The following is a 19,540-nucleotide window of genomic DNA, read 5'->3' on the forward strand; positions in this document are numbered from 1 at the left end:
TTCACCTTTAAGATTCATTAGAGGCCAGAAAAATTGAGACGGAGACCGGCATTACGCAGTAAATTTGGCTTTCAATTGGTCCCCCCACGATTTAGAAAGAGGAACATCCGATTGACCACATTCCCACCTAGAAAATCTTCCTGCGTCAATCAAGTCTCACCCTGTCTCATTTGGCTGTCAGTATGATCGTCGCTAGATTGAAGAAAACATCTACAATAGACGCATCGATCGACTGATAGATCGTCTAGATCTCCTAGACCTTCAGCCAAAGAGGGTCGACATGCAAACATGCAAGGTTTATTTTAACTACACATTTTTTGAAGAAATGTACATTTTGTTTTCAGTTAAACATGTGGAAGCCAGATCTTAAACTTCTAATTTAATAACCCCTGTTGATTTGCATCTGGGAAACTATTTCATAGTTTTATCATTCAGTTGCCAGTGGCTAGGTATGGTAGTAACTATTACCTATTCCATCAATATTTTCCCCAATTTTGCAAGGTTTACATCATTTAAGGACCTGGTGAAAATGGCCTTCTGTTTCATTCACCTTGAAGATCAGAATAATTGTAGATATAGCTGTTAATTTGTAGCTATGTCAAAATATAGACATTTTTTGTCAATTTGACTGTCTAGATCCCTCATTTTTGAGGCTACAGTGCCCTTTTTGTTTACACTGGCACATTTATAGTTATCATATTTCAGTTTGACTAAAACTGCTGTAAACTAAGGCATATTGAGCAATCTTGACATTACCTTTCTCAATTTAATAAACTAGGTCGAGGTCTCGCTCTTACTCAAGGTCCAGAGGAAGAAGGTATTCTCGTTCACGCAGCAGGAGCCGTGGCAGGAGGTGAGTTTTTGCTCAACTTCCTACAAACTTTTGTTTGGGCACCACTCTGCTGAATTGAGCAAACATGTCTGATATACATTTGTTGGCATTTAGTGCCTGTGAAACTTGCAAATTGTAATCTTTCTCCTGCGAGAATAGTAGCTATGCGAACCTTTAAAGGTAGGCAAGTGTCTTTTATGCACCAACACGATTGCAGTGTTTTTCACATTCATTGAAGCAGACATGTTTTTGTTTTAGTGTAACAACAAATAACAGCTGTGGGGGTGGGAGGGCGGCGGCATGCTGATCAAGTAGTACTAAATCAAGTATTTTTAATCAGTCACTTGAAAATGGTTAATGCATCCTTTTTTTCCCCCCTTCTTTATAGGACGAGGTCGCTCTCTCGCAGGTCTAGATCTGCATCCCCTCGCAGGTTCAGGTCTCTTCGGAGATCTAGATCGCTGCGCAAGTCTAGATCTGGATCACGCAGGTCTGGATCCATCAAAAGATCAAGGTATAATATTTCCATTAAAACTACTGCTATTTTGCACTGAGCGTAGGAAGTTGGCTTTGCCACAATTACTAAAACGTTTGCATACTTTTTTTCTTTCAGTATTTCAACGTTAATCTGTCTTTGAGGCAAATGTTTCTGAACAGAAATGTATTAATTGTGCTGTTATATATCCCTGAGCGGCTTGCAAAGGGATATGGTTCATTCCTGTTTCAGCATGCCCCCCTACTGTAGCCCTGTGTTCTGTGAACTCAAGTTGGGGTCTCACTCATTCTTTTCAAGCTTCCGATAAGCCAATTAAAAAATAAAATAAAAGCCACACACGACAACGCAGCCACGCCCCATTTTATTTATTTTACAGTCCACTCCTTTCCTAATCCACTGTTCACTCACATGGAAACGTATTTGTGGGGCTGGTAATAGCTTTTATTTTTTACCAACTTTAAGTTTTGGAGCACATAGATATGCATACATTAGTAATAAACCGATCAATAGCATATATGTAATACTTCTTACATGTCGCTTCCTCATTACCCCTACTTGGGGTTTCAGCACATTTCAATGCCAGTGCTCATTTATGATAGCAATACAAAGGAAAGGAATAAAAGAATAACATAAATGTTGAACTCCCCCCTCCCTACCCCCCCCAACGTGTCTCCCCAATTTAAGGTGAAGAAGTGGTTTGATCTGTTTTGTTATTTCAGTCAGATGGATCCTTTCAAGTTCAGTTTTCGATTCCATCAGATAAACGGGTATTGCACGGAGTAATCTGGGCTTAAAGTACATCTGTTCTCTGTCGTCTGTAAATTCATGCAGTGGTAGCCAAATGTTCAGATATTTGGAATAAGAGCCGTGTGCCAAAGTAATCACTTTCTCCATGGCCATCACCCCCCATAGCTGCATCCACCACATGGCCATCACTGGCCCATCTTTAGATTTCCATGCCTGGGCGATTGTAATTCTGGCTGCACTCAACATATTCGTAATTAAGGTGGCCGTCGGCCCTGAGTTTGCATAGCAACCCTCCACTGCTTCTCCCAAGAGCAATATAGGGGTAACCGCCTGACGATAGTTGAAGCATACTTTTAATGCTGTATGCCATTATTCAAAACACAAGGGAATTAATTGGTGCTTGCAAAGGTCACCACTATTCTAAACTCGTGTCAAAGTCTAAAGGATCCCACGGGGAAAGGGGCTCCATGCACATTCATTCGTACATGTAGACACAAAATTACATGGTGTACGTTTATTACAACAAATATATTCACCAAGGTTTAATCAAGGTGTGAAAACTGGATGCTTTCTGGAACAATCAAGTAGCATTTTCTAGGAACATAAGCCCTAAAGGCCTTCTGCAGCGAAAAGCTTACAGAAGTGTAAGTCGTTCACATATATTTATATTCCATCAAAACATCACATTAGTTGTAGACTGAGTATAAATGCAAAATAGAAAAGACAAACAATTAAATGCAAAAGAGAACATAAAATTCATTTACAAAGGTTAAGTGCAGTGAGGTATGGTGTTAGACTGTAGTAAGGCAAAAACATGTCTAATGGGCGCTTTTCTCTAGTACAAGCGCAAACATATAGAAAAGGTGCTTGTCCTTATAGATTCAGGGCAAGAGCACCAATAGCGGGTCAAGAGGGAGCTCCACGCCAGTTATATCTTTAATGTGATTTAGGATCTCTTTCCAGTAGGTTTCTGTTAATGGGCAGGACCACCACATATGTATGAGGTCCCCAAGTTGTCCACAATTCCTCCAACATTCAGGCAGATATTCTGGATTAATGGTATGCATGCGTGTGGGCGTCATATACCACCGAAGACAAAGTTTATATGCTGCTTCCTTAATCAAGGTGCATTTAGAACTCTTTGCGGCTCTATGCCAAATTCGGCCCCATGTGTCCCAGTCAATTGATCTACCCAGATCCGCTTCCCATTTCCGCACATAAGTGAGATTTTCTTCTGGGTCCCCCTCTCCCACCAGGCGATATAATCTAATTATTCCCTTGTCTGGGTGGCCTTCCTGTATGGTTAACTCCACTCCTTTAGGGTTCCTAGTTGCCCCTTCTTTCACCCTCGCATTTGAGACCCAGTGTCTGAGTTGAACATAGTGGAATCGCTCCTGTTCTGGGCTATTGAATCTGGTTTTGTATTCTTCAAATGTCAGGGGTATCCCATTTGCATAGAGATTTCCTAAGACCATGCTGCCCTCCCTGCCACCCCAGTTAGCCCAGAGGTTAGCATGTGTTCCAGGGGTAAATTCTGGGTTGTAAGCTACTGGCGTAAGAGGCCCTCCCCGCCCCTTTGATCTGCTTGTTTCTCAGGACCCTGTCCCAATACCACAGGGTAGTTCTGGTTGATTGCAATAGTTGGCACCCTTTTTCCCTATGTCGTGTGGCGAGGAAGCCGATACCTCCCAGGGCTAACTTAGTTGCCAATTTTTCGAGTATCACCCACTGGTTCGGTGTCTCCCCGCAGATCATTGCAGCATAGGAGTGATCTGTGCTGCCCACAAGTACCTACGGAGGTCTGGAACCCCCAATCCCCCCAGGACCTGCGGCCTAAATAATACTTTCTTGGGAACTCTCGGTCCCCCCCCCCCCCCCATATGAAATTCATCACCTCCTTCTGTAGTGTTTGGATGGCTGGGTTTGGGATTCGTATTGGGAGAGCGCCGACTACATACAAGAATTTAGGAAGTAGGGTCATCTTAACTGCTGTAATGCGTGCTAACCAGGACAGTTCCTGCAATTTCCAACGTTTTAATTCTTTCGCCAATGTTTTCAGGAGGTCTGGGATAATGGCTCCGTATAACCTGTCATATTTGGGGGTCAGTTAAATTCCAAGATATTTAACTGCCTTGTGTTCCCATTTCAGGGGGTATAGGTTTTCCCAAATCGGGATTTGCTCCGGCCTCTCTGTAATAAGAGCTTTAGATTTGGGATAGTTAACATGGAACCCAGAGACATTGGCAAATTTCTTCAGTAGGTGTATGGCTGATGGTAGAGAGTTTGTGGTATCTTTTAAGAACAAGAGAAAGTCATCTGCGTAAAGTGCCACCTTCTGCGGGCCTGTATTGCCCACTTCAACCCCTTGGATACCTTCTGCGGGCCTGTATTGCCCACTTCAACCCCTTGGATATCTGGATGGCTACGAACTTGGCATGCAAAAGGCTCCATAGCCATAGCAAAGACCAGGGGCGATAATGGGCTTCCCTGTCTCGTGCCTCTCTGCATGGGGATGCTTCCTGTGAGTTTTCCATTAATCAATAGCTTAGTGGATGGGTCTGTGAAGTTGGCCATTACCATGCGGATAAAGAGCGTGCCACACCCGAACTTTTCAAGAGTCAGCTGTAGGAAGCCCCAGTGTAAACTATCAAAAGCTCTGGAGGCGTCCAGGGCTGCCACCGAAAATCTCTGGCTTGTCCTCCGTCCCCAGTCGATTTACATTTATTGCTCTTACGGATATTATCGTATGTGTGTCGCCCCCTCACAAACCCAGCTTGATCTGAGTGAATTATGTCAGGTAATATCATTGCCAGTCTCCGAGCCAATATCATGGAGTATATCTTTGCATCTCCATTTAGTAAAGAGATCGGACGATAGCTAGCACAGTCCAATGGGTCCCTGTCTGGTTTCAACAATAATATTGTGGTTGCTGGTATCTCCAGATGTGCGCCCCTTATCTCTAATAAAATTAAATGGGCAGGTAAGGGGGCCTATCAGCGTGGTTCTAAAGGTTTTATAATATGCATTGCTGAGGCCATCTGGGCCTGGTGTTTTATGCTCCTTCAATGCCTTTATAGCGTCCCCCACCACTTCCTCCGTTATGGGGCCTTCCAATTGCTGTTTATCCACCTCACTAATTTGTGGTAAGTCTACCTGCTCTAGGAATGCAATCTGCTCCTCCTCCTTTAAGTTTTCTTTCTTTAAGTTATTGGTGTAATATGAGATCAGAACCTCCTCTATTTCTCCTTCTCCCCTCACTACCTCCCTGTGGTCATTACGAAGTTGTGTTATTCGATTCCTAAGGGTCTGGTGTCTCAATTTGGCAGCAAGAAACCGATTAGCTTTGCCCCGTGTATGTAATAAAATTGTTTATTTTTTACCGGAAGGCGCGCTGCGTCATCTGCTAGGCGAGTTTCTAAGGCCGCTCTGGCTTTTTTCAAATCCCGCCAAGCCTTCTGTGAACCTTTGTCTTTGTAGACCACTTCTGCCTCGTGTATCTTGACTTCCATGTTGTGCCTTACCCTCTCCCGACTTTTAATGTAATTCGAGGTTTGTGCAATGAATTCCCCCCCCCCTTATTACCGCCTTGCTGGCAACCCAAATGGTTGACCAATCCAACTCTGGGGTCTTGTTTTCCCGGAAATAGTTCTGCAGGGTTTGTTCAATACTTGTCCGGACCAATTGGTGCTTCAATATTACCTCATTTAGTCGTCGGGGTTTGCGAGACCGCTGTTGTGAGCAAGCCAATTCTACATTCAAGAGTACCGGGGCATGATCTGAGACGCAACGCATCCCAATTTCTAAGCCAGTGACTTGTGGGACAACTGTTTCGGAGATTAGTATCATATTGATACGGGAGTAACCCCTGTGTACCGCTGAGTAGTGAGTATATGCCCTCTTCTGTGGGTTAAAGAAACGCCAGGATTCTAAAAGGTGCAGTTCTCTCAAAAATTTCGCCAGGGCTTGTCTAAATGTGTGATCATTAGGGGTAGCCGGTAGAGTCTTATCCATTGTTGCATCCATTACCCCAGTCACCTCGGATCAACATTTTTCCTATTCCCCGTTGTGCTATTTTAGGCAGCAAGTCAAGTATAAAGTGGTCTTGTTTTATATTGGGCGTATAGATCGAAATCAGAGTCACCAGCTGGCCCATCAGTTTCCCCCCCAACATCAGGAAACGCCCATCTGAGTCTTTTTTTAACAAATCTTCTCTCAAATTTTAAATTTTTTGCTATTAAAATGCCCACTCCCCGCTTTAGTTCCACTAGAAGCCAGATATTGTATAGGGAAGGCTCTGTGTCTCAGCCTCAGCTCATCTTCAGGAAGCAGATGTGTCTCCTGCAACCATACCACTGAGGCGTGCATATCAACCAGGCTGAGTTGAGCCCCTGAACATTCAGCGACACAAGTGTTAATTCTGCCATTATCGTACATTAGCCCTCATGCCTTTTCTTTATGATCCAACTGATCATTGTTGTAGATATAGCATGTATGTCATTCACTGCTTCACCAAAGAATAGAAAGTATGATTACCCATTCTCCCCCCCCCCAACTTTTACTAACATTTTTAAATAACTGTCTCAACATAGTATGTTCACACTAAATCACCGGGTTCTATTCACCCGGGAAATTTGGGTTCCGGTCCCCCCACCCCCCCTTTTTCCCTTTTTCTTTTCTACCTCATTGAAATCATTCCTTTTTTTTCTTCCCCCCCCCCCCGTAGAGTGAGCTTGCTTCGGGCAATAAAGTCAATGCATAGGCCATTTCAATTGCAGAGCCCATCCTTCTCTTTAGAGATTCCGGTATATCGGAGTTTAAGTGAATGGTCCCACATCGCAAATGTTAAGCCGTTGTTCAGGTGGGCTCAGAAGGTTGCTGTTCTTTGTTACGTCCCAGCGGACGGGAGTGTCTCAGATTCCTTTGGCCTATCTCATGTCTGCCTTCTGATTCTCCGCTCCGGGATGGGGACTCCTCATTGTCAGTGAAGATGCCTCCTTCGTCGTCTTGCATGAGGTCCGCCATCTCTTCCTCTTTAGAGATAGAATGTCGCTTGCCTTTCAGTTCAAACCGTAGGCAAGTTGGGTGTCCCCATCGGTATCGCACGCCCTTAGTTCTCAGCCAGTCTGTGACTACCCCCAGTTTCTTTCTCTTGGCAAGTGTCACTTGGGCCAGATCCTGAAACAGTTGAATCGGAATTGAACGGAACCTGATGGGTTCTTTTTTCCGGGCTACCCGCATAATGTCTTCCTTCAGTGTGTACAGATGTATCCGGGTTAGAACATCAGGAGTCAGGTTCCTAATAAGTTGAAATATGGAGTATACTCTGTGCGTCCGATGGAGCACCATTTCTTTATTTTCTTCTTTTGTGTCCAAGATGTGACGGAACAGGTCAGTCACATATTGCTGTAGGTCAGAGTCCGGTATCGATTTCGGAATTCCACGAATTCGTATATTGTTTCGCCTAGATCTATTTTCGGCGTCTTCTTGCTTATTCTGCATTTGTTCCATCTGCTGTTCTAATTCCGTGACTCTACTTGCCAAAACATTGTGATCATGACCCTGTTCGGTTATCACTGTTTCTATTTCGTCAACTCTTTTCCACAGCCAGGACTCCTTTATTGAGGTCTGCGATGGATTTAGCAAGGCTGGTTGCACTTTTATATCTTTTTTTGAGTTCCAACAGCACCTCTAGTAGGTCCGATTTCCGGATAGGTGGATCTTCAAGTCTTTTGCCCCCCTCCGGAGGGGGATTATGCACTTGGGCTGTCGCTTGCAGTTCATTGCGTTTCTGGGAGTCCGCTGTCTGCAACATGGCTTTGATATCACCAGGGCCCTGATTACCTTTTGTCATTTGTTTGGTCATCCTGGCCCGGAAAATCGCAAATGAGGGGGGCAATCAACTTAGCTTTCATATCAGGGTATGGTGGCGTGACACGGGGGCCCCAGAAGTATTATTCAGATTGGTTATTCGGTAGCTCTCCAGATTCCTTACGGGAATCGCCACACGTTTGTCCGCCTGAAGAGCCCGGAATGTTGTCGGGGGGGGGGAGGGGTCTCCAGGTAGGGTGGGTGCCCTGCACTGTAGCCAATTCCACTCACAGTTGGTCTGTTCACTTCCAGTCACCGTCTCCGTCGCTCAACATGGAGCTGCTGCTTCCATCTAGTACTGCCAGGCTCCGAAGTGTGTGGGTTCTCGTCGCTGTGGCGGGCCGTGGGAGGAGAGGAGAGGAGGGGGGGGGGGGAAACCACAGGTCGCCCAACTTGCCTTCGCGGGCGCCGAGTTGTTGGGTCATCCGCGGTTCCGAGAGGCAATCACCGACACTCTGCGACGCTGTATTCCTGGAGTCTCGCGGTCCTCCTCACCAGGTGAGGACCTCAGAAGCCGCCATCTTGGGCAATCGCTGCTGCAAGCGAATCGGGTCTCTGTATAGTGCTCAGCTGCTTTGGTCGTTACCTTTCCTGCCAGCGTCCGTTCGCCTCTCTCCGCCTCAGTCTCAGGGGAGCTAGCCTTTCAATGCGTTCACACTATTGCATCCTCTCCCCGACTGGGAGATCTTCTCCGGGTCCGGTGGTACGAAATCGCCCCACAGCAGGGAGGACACCCAGTCCCGTCCGCCATCTTGTTTTCGGGCTTCCAAATTTAAAACTTCATTTTCTTCGTCGTATGGGCTTCAATGCTCTCCCAAGTCGCAGCTTCTGCTCACCGAGGCTTCCGACACCCGCTAGGGTGTTTTAAGGGGTCGGGTACATATTTTTAGGGGGTTTAGAGGTCTTGGGAAGGGAAGGAAGCACGGAGCTCACCGAGGAGGCCTCCGATGGCGCCCCCGGCTGGCCACGCCCCCTGGTAATAGCTTTTAAGTTAGTGAGGTCTTCAAAGAAGAGTGTACAGTTTGGGAGATGTCTGGTGAAGAGAAAGATTACAAATGCCTGTACAGAACTATACACTTGCTGCATATATGTGCCCCCATGCAGTTTAGGGGGCTCAGAATGCAGGTTTCCTTTATACCTGCCATGCCCTATACAGGCATGGCAGGTATAAAGGGTTACACTCTCAGCTCGGTAGTTCTGGTGTGACATCATGCTTCCTGTTTATTTCTTGAAGTGGATTTGGCTGAAGATGGCAGTATATTTCCCCAAGGACTGCATGCAAGTAGCTATTTCCTAGTGACTAGTGACTGTTTGACTATCAGTTGACTGAGGCATAGACTGTGAGTAAATGTTGGTGGGCCAGGGAAGCTTTCTGTGAGAAGATTGGGTTAGGTGGACCTTTTTCCGGTGAGCGATGAAGTGCCTATTGGAGAGCGGTCCAATTAAGGATTTCTGTACTTTGTTGGCAGGGAAACTGACATTTGTGTGTCAGCCTAATAAAATGGATTCCTGGAGAGGAGAGAGGATAGCCCATACATTTGGACATGGGTGAGGCATAATGAAATGAGTAGACCTCATTTTATATTGCTGACTGGCCAGTAAGCAAGTTGGTAGTGGCCTCTAACCATGGAGCGAGTGAGGTAAACCTTAAAGTAGGGCAGGAGTCGCATGTACTCTACAGCCAGGGGACTCTATTGGACCCTACACAATTTCTGACAGAAGAATGGTGTTGATGAGAATACATGGCAGTAGTTAGTGGTAAAAAATGAATTGTAGTATTCTTGACCTCATATAAAGGGTTATAGACCCCCACTGGCAGCAGTCTTTCAAACAAGTCGTGCATGCCCCTTGTCCTGACTTGGAAGGGACCATATCCAATCATGTGGGTATATGGCAGCACAGGGTAGGAATTATGAAGTAATCCCTGGCTGTCGTGCCAGGTGGAACACAGGCAGTGGGAATAGTTTTCGCCTTATAACCATAGTTGTGGTAACCTGCAACTTCCATGTAGTGTGTAGTTACAGACTGTTCCCTTTAGTCTACCAGCCCCAGATATTAGACCAAGAAGAGGCTTGAGTTTATTTATCTGGAAGCTGTTTGGGCATTTGGTTGTAGGGTATCTGTGGGGCTCATGGCAGCTCTGTGGAGGTCCCTTGGGTCCAGTAACAAAGAAGCCTTTAAGTCCCTGCCTAAAATTAACTGCCCGGGAGAGGAATGGGGAATAAAATACTCTGTTGCTCCTGCTCGAACCATCTGTTGCTCGGAGACATTTATTAGTTTGATGCTACCGACCCCTTCTTAATGCTTACTGCTGCCTCCCAAAACCACTTGTCCCTTTAGTCTCCCGACAGCCTAAATGCAAGTGTCTTCTTGTTACGGGAACCTCTTTTTAGAAATGCTGAAATTGGAACTGGTCCAATCTAAGAAATAAATTGGCCCATACCCTGATGACTGAGGTTTATCCCAGAAGCTCCAAACTGAAAGCCAAAACTTAGTAAAGCTTAACCATCATGACTTCATGTTTTCTTGCCTTCCTTTCTGAACTAATTAAACTCTTAACTAAATCCTAGTAGAGTAGCTGTGTGTTCTCTAAATGGTTAATTTCTCCTACCTTCTGAAAGTAATTGCCTTTCCTACAGAAGAAATCTCTTGGTAGTGTTGTCTAATTCTAACGATAGACTTACTACTTCTAACCGGAATGCCACATTGCCCCTAAACCCGTACTGATCTGCGCATAGGCTGGCTGAAGACACTAGTCTCGCTATCCCTTTCACTTTGTAATTATGGTTTAAAGGATTCTACTCTTGACATGTTTGAACTGTTGCATACTATTTACAGGTTGGACTAAACGATTGTTACTTGGAGGGTTGACTCCCGGAACTGCCTCCCCCCTCCCCCGCCCCCCCAAATCCCACCTTTTTACTGGATTTCTTTTCTTGACTCTGTTTTTTTCTCTCAGCCTGCCTAAATCCAAAGCCTAAACCAAGTGCAGTCCTCCACTCCCCGCCACCAAATCCTCAAAATTGTTTGCTTCAAAGGGGCTGTAGTTATGACTGGGACAGTTGATTAATTCCTTATGCAAAAGACCTTTGTCTGGGTATGCTTGAAGGGATGGTCTGCTTTTGGCTGACCGCCCCCTCTGTTTGAATTATGCTTGGTGTGTGTTCCCTCATTGGTTGCCAAGGGGTGGTAGTGGGGGATCAAAGCAGACCCCCTTTTCCACTTGCATGTTATATAGCTCGCCCTCCGAACCAGAGTTACAGCACCCCAATTCCCTAAACAATCCCAACTGCGAATTCTGCCTGCAAAGGAAGTGAGAAGGGACCTACAGCGGTGTTACTTTCACCTGATTTGGTGGGACCTGGATCACCGCTTCCTTACACAGAAGTTCCTGGGGGGCCCTTTTGTACTGTTAACTCTCCCTCCAAAGGCTCCCTTATTCACAGTACTGGTCTCTCAAACTTGCGTGCCTTAATCAAGAAGCATTTACTTGCCTATATTTCAGCAAGCACTCTTTATTGACTGACAAATCTTATTTAAAACTGGTCCTGTACTTGCTACAGTGTGGCCCCTCTTTTACAAAGCTTTTTTATTTAACCGTTAGTGTATTTTTGTTCTCTTTGCCGTTTTTAAATTGTACAGTGCATGTAATTGCTTATTTGGGAATAATAGTTTGTACTGTACCTGTGTACCATCTGTACTGTACCTACTGTACTTGTGGACCACCCCTCGCCCCCTCCTTGGATTTGGGCCTGAGCTGCTCTTTTTTGTAACATTTGGAGAGAACCCGGTGAGTTTGGAATCGCTAGTAGTATCTGCGTAGGCAAATCTCCCTAGCGCAGTACGATGCTGCTCCTAACCCAATTATTTGCTCATGCCTGCCTTGCCACTGATTTCAAAGGTAGCATCTCTTCAGGGAAGTTGCATACGGTCTGGTGCCCTGTGTGTACGTGCGGTACAACCAGATTAGAAGTGACTGCCTGGAAGCTGCAGCCACTGATTAAGATGCCTTGCAGGAAAAACTGACATCAAACCACCCCAATGTTTTAGTTCAACAGTGCTCCGTTGTGGCCTTTCACACTTTTTTTGTTAAAACCTCTCCACCCCCTCTGCCTCACATGTGCTCTGCCTTTTCTGCAAAGCCTAATACTGGCGTGATTAAGTGGAGGACTTCTTGAGTTTAGTTGGAGCTTCACTCATCAACATTTTTTGAAGTGTTTATTTGTAATCATTACCTTTAGGGTTAAGGCAGACGACCAGTCTGCCACAGTCCTGTGCGAGAAGCAGGAGCCTTCAAAATGTATATCCAATGTGAAAATAGTAATGAGAGAATGATGCATTGGAAAAAACGTTTGGGCTTTTGATATATATGTTGCCCCTCCTCTAGCTAGCATTTTTTTAGTTTATCGCCATATCATTGTATGTGCTGAAGCTGGCATCCTATACAAACAAACCCTCAAATGCTCCATAACGACTTTTTTCACTATCAATGGTATCTTTATAGATTTTCATAAGCAACTCATTTCAACCTTGGTCAGAAAACAAACTGAAATTGCCCTCTGGACAAAAATTAATTATCCAATTCTCCCCCATAATCTTACTACTTTTATCCTTTGTATTAAAGTATGGTGCGGTTTAAATCTGGGGAGGATACCCTTTGCCGGTGAATGATTGGGACATAGTTTTTTTTTCTGCTTGTTAGGTTTTCAAAATGTATTAGCATGTTGGGCATGATGGTTTCCAGAATGCAAAACCCCTTGTAACATAAACGGCACTCATTGCTCACTTTACATTTTTTGTAAGTTTTCTTTTTTTTTAACTTGGATATAGAACAAGATCCAGATCCAGGTCCCTTACCCGGCCAAGAAGCAGGTAAATTGTGTGCTTGAAAGATAATTCACAATTCCACATATGCTTGAACAAGCTGCCCAGTGCTAATTATTTGTACAAATAAAGGTTGCAGTAGTTTGCTTTGAACTGAGTGGAAAACTGCACTATCGATTTTATAGATATATTTGATGTTTGTAGTTATGCTCTTGCGATGTAACTTGTATAATTCGTGCTCATTTGCTTGAAGTATTAATCCTCACTGAATGAAATGCATGCATCACTTGCAAGGTTGTGGGGGTTCATGCTCTACGTTTCTAACCAATATGGCTTTCTATGTTCTCAAGACCCTGTTGCTGTAGTCCAACAATTGGTGAATCCTCCCATATGGTGGACAGTAACTGGTGCCAGAGCATTTTAAAAAGGCTAATCTTAAAAGCCTGATCGTAGCGGTGCTCTCATCTCTGGTGTTCTCCACCAGGGAAGCTCCAGCCGTCAAATTTGCCTCATGAACCTTTACAAACTTAGAATTCCTTACAAACCTTGGTAATGGTGCTTGAGAGGTTCTCTGTACCAACTCCTGAGTGGTTCCAAGAAGCTAACTTAAAAGTGCTGCCAGTTTACATTTGTCTTTGACCAACTCTCAGTGGTAGAGTGGCTGACCAGTCGGATTTTGACTCAGGAAACCTGCTGTGAAATACTTGTGACGAGAGCAAAAATGAAGCAACACTACTACCACATAGGTGGCTACACAAAGGTACAATTTATTGAAACAAGCAGACCATGTCTCTTGGTAAGTAAAATCCGTATTGGGCAGACGCCAAAAAATGGGTTACTTGCCACTTAAGAATTAAATACGGTTATCCCTAGGAATATAAGGTATAAATTAGATGGTCGGGAAAATGGTTAAAGTAGTCTGACAAGCACAAGAACAGTGATTTTGTGGTCAGTAGCTGTTCTTTGAGATTTCTCTGTGTAACAGGCTGGTGATCTTGCCAAGCAGTGAAAGGTTCTCGGTCTTCAGGCGATGCAGGGGGTAGTCGATCAGGCACTAGATGAGCAAAGGGAGTACTTTTGACACCTTGTCCATTGCACATGCAAGCAGTGGGGATAGGGACACAGATGTAAGGACCTTTCCCACCTCCTTCTCGCTTACTCTCGACTTTCAAACTGCCATGGGCAGGGAATCTGGGGAGGCCGTATGGCTCGTCTTCGCTTGGTTGTAGGAGGTTCATGGTCTCCAAGTATGAGGTTTTCAAGTGACTGTTAGTTCAAGCTTAGGAAAAGTTGGGAGGAGCATAGTCTGTGTTCAGGTATTAGCAGGCCCTTACTTTTTGGTGATAGCTGGCACCAGCGAGTTGGCGAGGTCCAGGCTGAGCTCTGAGAAAGCCAAGGTTTCCAGTGACGATGCAGGAGGTGGGGGGGGGTTGGGGTGCCAGCAACAGTGCAGTTTAGACCTAGGCAGATGCAGACCTTAGAAAACAATGGATGCAGAGGAGGGCTTTACACCTGTACAGCGGTGGAAGGTACCAAGGTCAAGTTATTTTCATTGATTTGAAGTTGGCTTTGCTAATACTGGTTGCAGCCGCAGTCCTTTAACTGGTCTATGGTGCCCCTTGGGCTTCATGTTTTTTGGATGTTGGCGTTGACCTCCTTGAATGTCTGCAGGTCCTCATTATATTGTGTGCCGGGGTTGGGGGGTGTGGTTACAGGCCACCGATAGAAGGGACCTGTAACATTTAAACTGGTGAAGGCTGTCTAATCATGCACAGGCTGCCATCTCCTTTTGACCAGCAACTGGGCCTTCCTTGGCTAAAATGTGGATAGGGACCAGACTGGCACAAAACTAAATTAACTAATACAAAGCACTGACCAGGTGTCCAAAGCTGGGTTACCTTGATGTGCATGCACTTATGTGGCAATTTCCAACCTGGAGTCAGAAAGATGACCAACAAAGATGGCACAATGAACCAGGCTTATTCCACGAGGGGCAGTCATTTTTAGTATACCATATAATCCAATGCATTGTCGGTGTAAAACAAAGGTGCACTGTGTGAGAAGCCTGAGGCGTTTCTATCCACTATGCACCCTGCATTTTCCATCTTCGATCTCCTTCCCAAAATACACAAGAAATTGGTGGACCCCCAGGTCGAACCAACGTGGCCGCCACAGGCGGTCTGTTGCAAACATTAGGAACATACATTGACCACTTTCTACAACCACTCATCCAAAACACTCCCACGTATATGAAAGACACCACACATTTTCTTCATATACTCGACCACCACACTAACAGAAGAAGACATGCTTTTCACCGTCTACCACAAGTCTCTACACAAGCATTCCCCATGACCTACGACGAGAAGCAGTCGAATGTTTACTGATACAGACCGAGAATATTGGTGCTGCCAAAGAGTTCATTATGATCCTGCTCGAATTCATTTCCAAGAATTCTTACTTCCAATATAAAGATCAATATTACCTTCAAACATCAGGTACTGACATGGGTGCTACCATGGCTCCAGTGTATGCCAACAGCGTCATGCACAGATTAGGGTCCCTTCATATATTAAAACACCCTGTCTGGCGCCACTACCTTGTTAGATACATCGTTACCTTGTTAGATCCATTTTTGCTATTTGGCACAGTACTATTGAGAATCTGAACTTCCTCATTTACATCAACCAGATGGACCCTCTGATCCAATTCACTGCAGAAGTAGCGACGCCACATGTCCATTTCCTAGACGTTAACGTCAAAGTTAATGACAACGTTATTTCTAGTACTCCGTACACTAAAGCAACTGATAGGACTAACTTACTTCAACAAATGAGCTTTCATCCTCCAAACATGCTGTAGAGCTTACCATAATAAATAAATATGGACAGCTACTATGGATTAAAAGTAATGTGAGCGATCCTGACAATTGTAGGATAGAGTTCAGCAAACTAGTACAGAAATTCGAGGAGGGGATACCCTACACCAGATCTCGAAGCAGCCATCGCAAGAACTACTAGTGAACTGTGCCACAAGCTCTTACTAACCAATCCCAAAAGAATTGCACCCCCACTAGTAAGTTCTCTCTGCAAAGCCACAGTGAAACAAAGCATTAACAGACATTGGGAGATCTTAAGAAGTGACGGAGCCGCCCATCTTTGCCTACCAAAGAAGCGAAAACCTGAGATATGTTAGTTAATACCGAGACTCTATACCTGCCAATACCAGGTCAGGGAGATCAGGGACCTACCCGTGCTTGAACTGTGGCAACTATAACCCCCGCACAGGAGAAAAGATTAAACTTGGGGACTTTGCCGCTTGTTCTAGTGAGAATGTTATCTACTGTATAAGATGTCCCCGCGGGAACTATTATGTTGTGGAAACCAAAAGGCAGATAAGATTAAGATGGAATAAGCACAAATCGAAAGTACGAACAAACCATTCTAACTCGGCTGTAGCGAGACATTTTCACGAACCTGGAAATACCATAGCGCAGATGAAATTTAAGGTCCTAGAAGCACTGTGCACCAAAGGATATCGAGGAGACATCACAAGACGAGCACAGAGGGAAGCATACTGGGTACATAGACTGGGGTCCCTGACACCCAGCAGGATGAACAATGAGCTCAATTTACTGTTTTAAATATTTTTTTTTTAATGAAGTTTATACCTTTAGCATGATGTAGTCCATGTTGGTCTGGAATATGCATTCACTTTCCTTCTGATGACATGGTTGGTTACATGCTTACTATATGAAGAGATCTGGAATTAATGGGTGCACTCTTTGGCAGTGATGGGGTGTAGGGGCCTCCCATGAACTGTCAGCGTTAAAGCTTCATTTTTCAGCAATGTTAAAGCTTAGTCAGATTATCTCGAGTGCCTAGGATACTTCATAGGCACTGAACGTTCACAAGATAAACAGTCTGATTTATATCTTTTCAGACGTTGTTATACTATAGGCTACTAGTTGGAGTTAAGTTGCCCGATCACTCAGCCGCCATTAGTTGCATCCAATGCATGCCTAGTGGCCTGCCTATATCCAGGTTATTCTATTCATATCGTTAAGGCTTCATAGTCTGACTTGTTTATGGTAAACGGCAGAAGGGCTTTGTCTAGCTGCACAGTTAAGGCTTGGTGATATTTCCTCGTGAGCCTAGAATTATCAGTTGACAAACGCAAGTCCATCTCATCAGACGCTGTTGCACTAGAGTAATAGGCCACTATATCGAGCTGAGCCGTCTGATTACACTACCTACATTAGTTGCATCATTTGCATGCCTAATAGGTGCTCGTAGTTCCAGGTTATTGTATTCATGTCTGTAATGTTTATGGCAAATATTATTCCCCGATATACTGTGTTTACGGGAGTGCATATGTTATGTAAGATTTTCCTAGTAATGATAAATCTTCCTGACCTGTGTCAACCCCAGAACTTTTTGCTTCTTTACTGGTGGATTATTTTTCCTTATACCTCTGTGTGAGAACTTTTTTTTCCTCTCAGTCTGTTACTCGTTTTATGGGTGTCATTTGTTTAGACTCTCCTTGGTGCCTTTTTAATGTTATCCTCTTTGATAACTTTTGGCACATGCTGCCTATTGTTGCCGGGGTGCCCTTTGTGCTCTCCTGTTAACTTTCAATGGCTGACCTTGTGAGAATTACAGTTCCTAAGGGTAGAAAAGATCTTTTGGATCTTTTTACATTTTATTAGGTGAAACCAGCACTCCCAACCTTATGTGGAGTACTGGGGCGATACATTGTATCACCTTTTCACACTAATAACTATAACAATTCTATTAAAGGCAAGCTTACCTTTTAATGGCTGGCGGCAGTGATACCTTTTACTAATTCGGTGCGCCTTTACTGTGGGCTGTTTGCACAGCTGCAGTAAAGGCACCCAAGGGTGCTCATTTGATCAAAGTGGCCCCTGTCTTCTTTTTTTGCAGTTTTAGTGTTTGCCCTTCCTTTTTTCCTTCTCCTGACATCCAGGACGGGAAATTGCTTTGTGTGATTTTTATCTTTGGTGGGAGTCCCATGGACTACCTGCCCAGTCTCCCGTCTGTCTGTGAATGCAGGAAGGAGTCCAAAACTCCAGGGCACTCGGGAGGCACAAGTTAGAGGAATGGCAGCGTAAGATGACCACGACATAGGAAGACCAAATGCCCGCTTGAATTCAAGGACTCGAGAAGGAACACCCAGGGAGAGGCCACCAGTGAATAACAGTGCTGATGCTGTAGCTGCACCCTTGTCATGAGACCGGCAGAGTGAGACCGACGGTCCAACAAAGACCGCAGGAGAACCACGGTCTGAGGCAGAAGCAGGAAGTACATTTGCTGCAGGAAACGATCAATCATACTATAATTGTGTCTAAAGCTTTCTCAGATTCTGCTGACACTGTTGACTTTGCTGACCGACAGTTAGCTCTAGGTGAAAATGCTTTTGAAACGGAAAACGATATAAGGGGCGAACCCAGAAGGAATCTTGTCTGGACACAAGGCACCAAAAGAAGGCGATTTTGACTGACCCAAAACCTAACCCTGAACTTGCTTTAAAAACAAATGATGGGAAAACCAACACGTCATTAACAACGATAAAACAACCTTCACAGCGGATATAACGACGCAGAACTATTGGAGGTGGAATTGGAGGCGGATCACTCACTGTACAGACTTAGGATCGACATTGGTGGCATTGGTGACAGGGGCAACAGTCACAACTGCCTTGATTTGTCACCCAGCAAAAACTGTAGCATTTTAGCATGCTCTGAGACAGGACAGTATAAAGAATTGACTTTCACGGGGAGGGAATTCAAGGGCGGAATTACACCCCCATAAAACAGCGTTGTGGGCAAAACGAAACATGGAATACACTGAAACAGGAACTAGGATCACCAAGAGAACGGAATGGGCCGATTTTTGCAAATATAAAAAAGGATCACAATGCAGACATGCAGAATTTTAAATGTCCGGGCCAGCACCAGCTTTCCTGTTGCATGGACGGAACAACAAACACTGACCCAAGCAAAGCAAGGGGTTGTTCTTTGAAAGAAAAATAATGGAAGGGAAAAAGAGACCAAGGGGAATGCTGCATTCCAGCATGACAAATGATGCAATCGAATGCCACGAACAAAATATAAGGATGAGAATCGTAGAAATAAAAAGATGGAAGGAGAAGGATGAATCAAAACACCTAGAAATGGACAATTGGGACGTGTATTGCATCCTGGCTCCCCCGGAAAAACCAAAAGACAGCTGAAAAGATGGCCCAAAAGATGATAGTACATCAAAGGGAAACTTACAGGAAAAATGTAATCATGAAAAAGAGAAAGGGGGGGGGGGACAAACACATGGACATGTGTGGGCCAGAACGAGATTCGGAAAAGGTACCACCACACAAAATCTAGGAACAGCTGCCGTAGAGAAAAACGGAATCCACAACGTGAATACTTACAGGATCAGAGGAACAACAATAAAAGGAGCTTCAAGGAACCAATGGAAGAAGGGAGTAACGCCTTCTCTAGCGGCAGGAGTTCAGATGCAGAACAACGTAATGGCCGCAATGTCAATTTCCATGGCTCCATTTACAACCATCAACAAGAGTGTGAAAGACAACTCAACACTACTGCCAATGATGTATTCAAAACTAATTTATTTGGAGTCCTTCACAACCCAAATGCAAGAAAGGCTGAATCATGAAGCAGAAAATACAGCTGTCTGGCAAAGAAGACTTGGAGATCTAGCAGGTGGTGAAAATAGCGGTAAATCGGCGATGATGGA

The 19,540-nt window shown here is 44.7% G+C and overlaps 1 protein-coding gene across 2 annotated transcripts in view; it reads left to right on the forward strand.

Moving 5' to 3' along the window:
• LOC138467639 (serine/arginine-rich splicing factor 7-like) overlaps positions 1–19,540 on the forward strand; it is a 65,515-nt gene that overhangs the window by 20,528 nt on the left and 25,447 nt on the right. For both annotated transcript variants that reach the window (XM_069607803.1, XM_069607804.1), the window contains exons 4-6: positions 779–853; positions 1,221–1,346; positions 12,774–12,815. In XM_069607803.1, coding sequence (XP_069463904.1) covers positions 779–853; positions 1,221–1,346; positions 12,774–12,815 — 243 coding nt within the window. The remainder of the gene's footprint in view (positions 1–778; positions 854–1,220; positions 1,347–12,773; positions 12,816–19,540) is intronic.

Source organism: Ambystoma mexicanum, chromosome 4q, assembly GCF_040938575.1.
Source record: "Ambystoma mexicanum isolate Mex_15411 chromosome 4q, UKY_AmexF1_1, whole genome shotgun sequence".
NCBI classification, from domain to species: Eukaryota; Metazoa; Chordata; class Amphibia; order Caudata; family Ambystomatidae; genus Ambystoma; species Ambystoma mexicanum.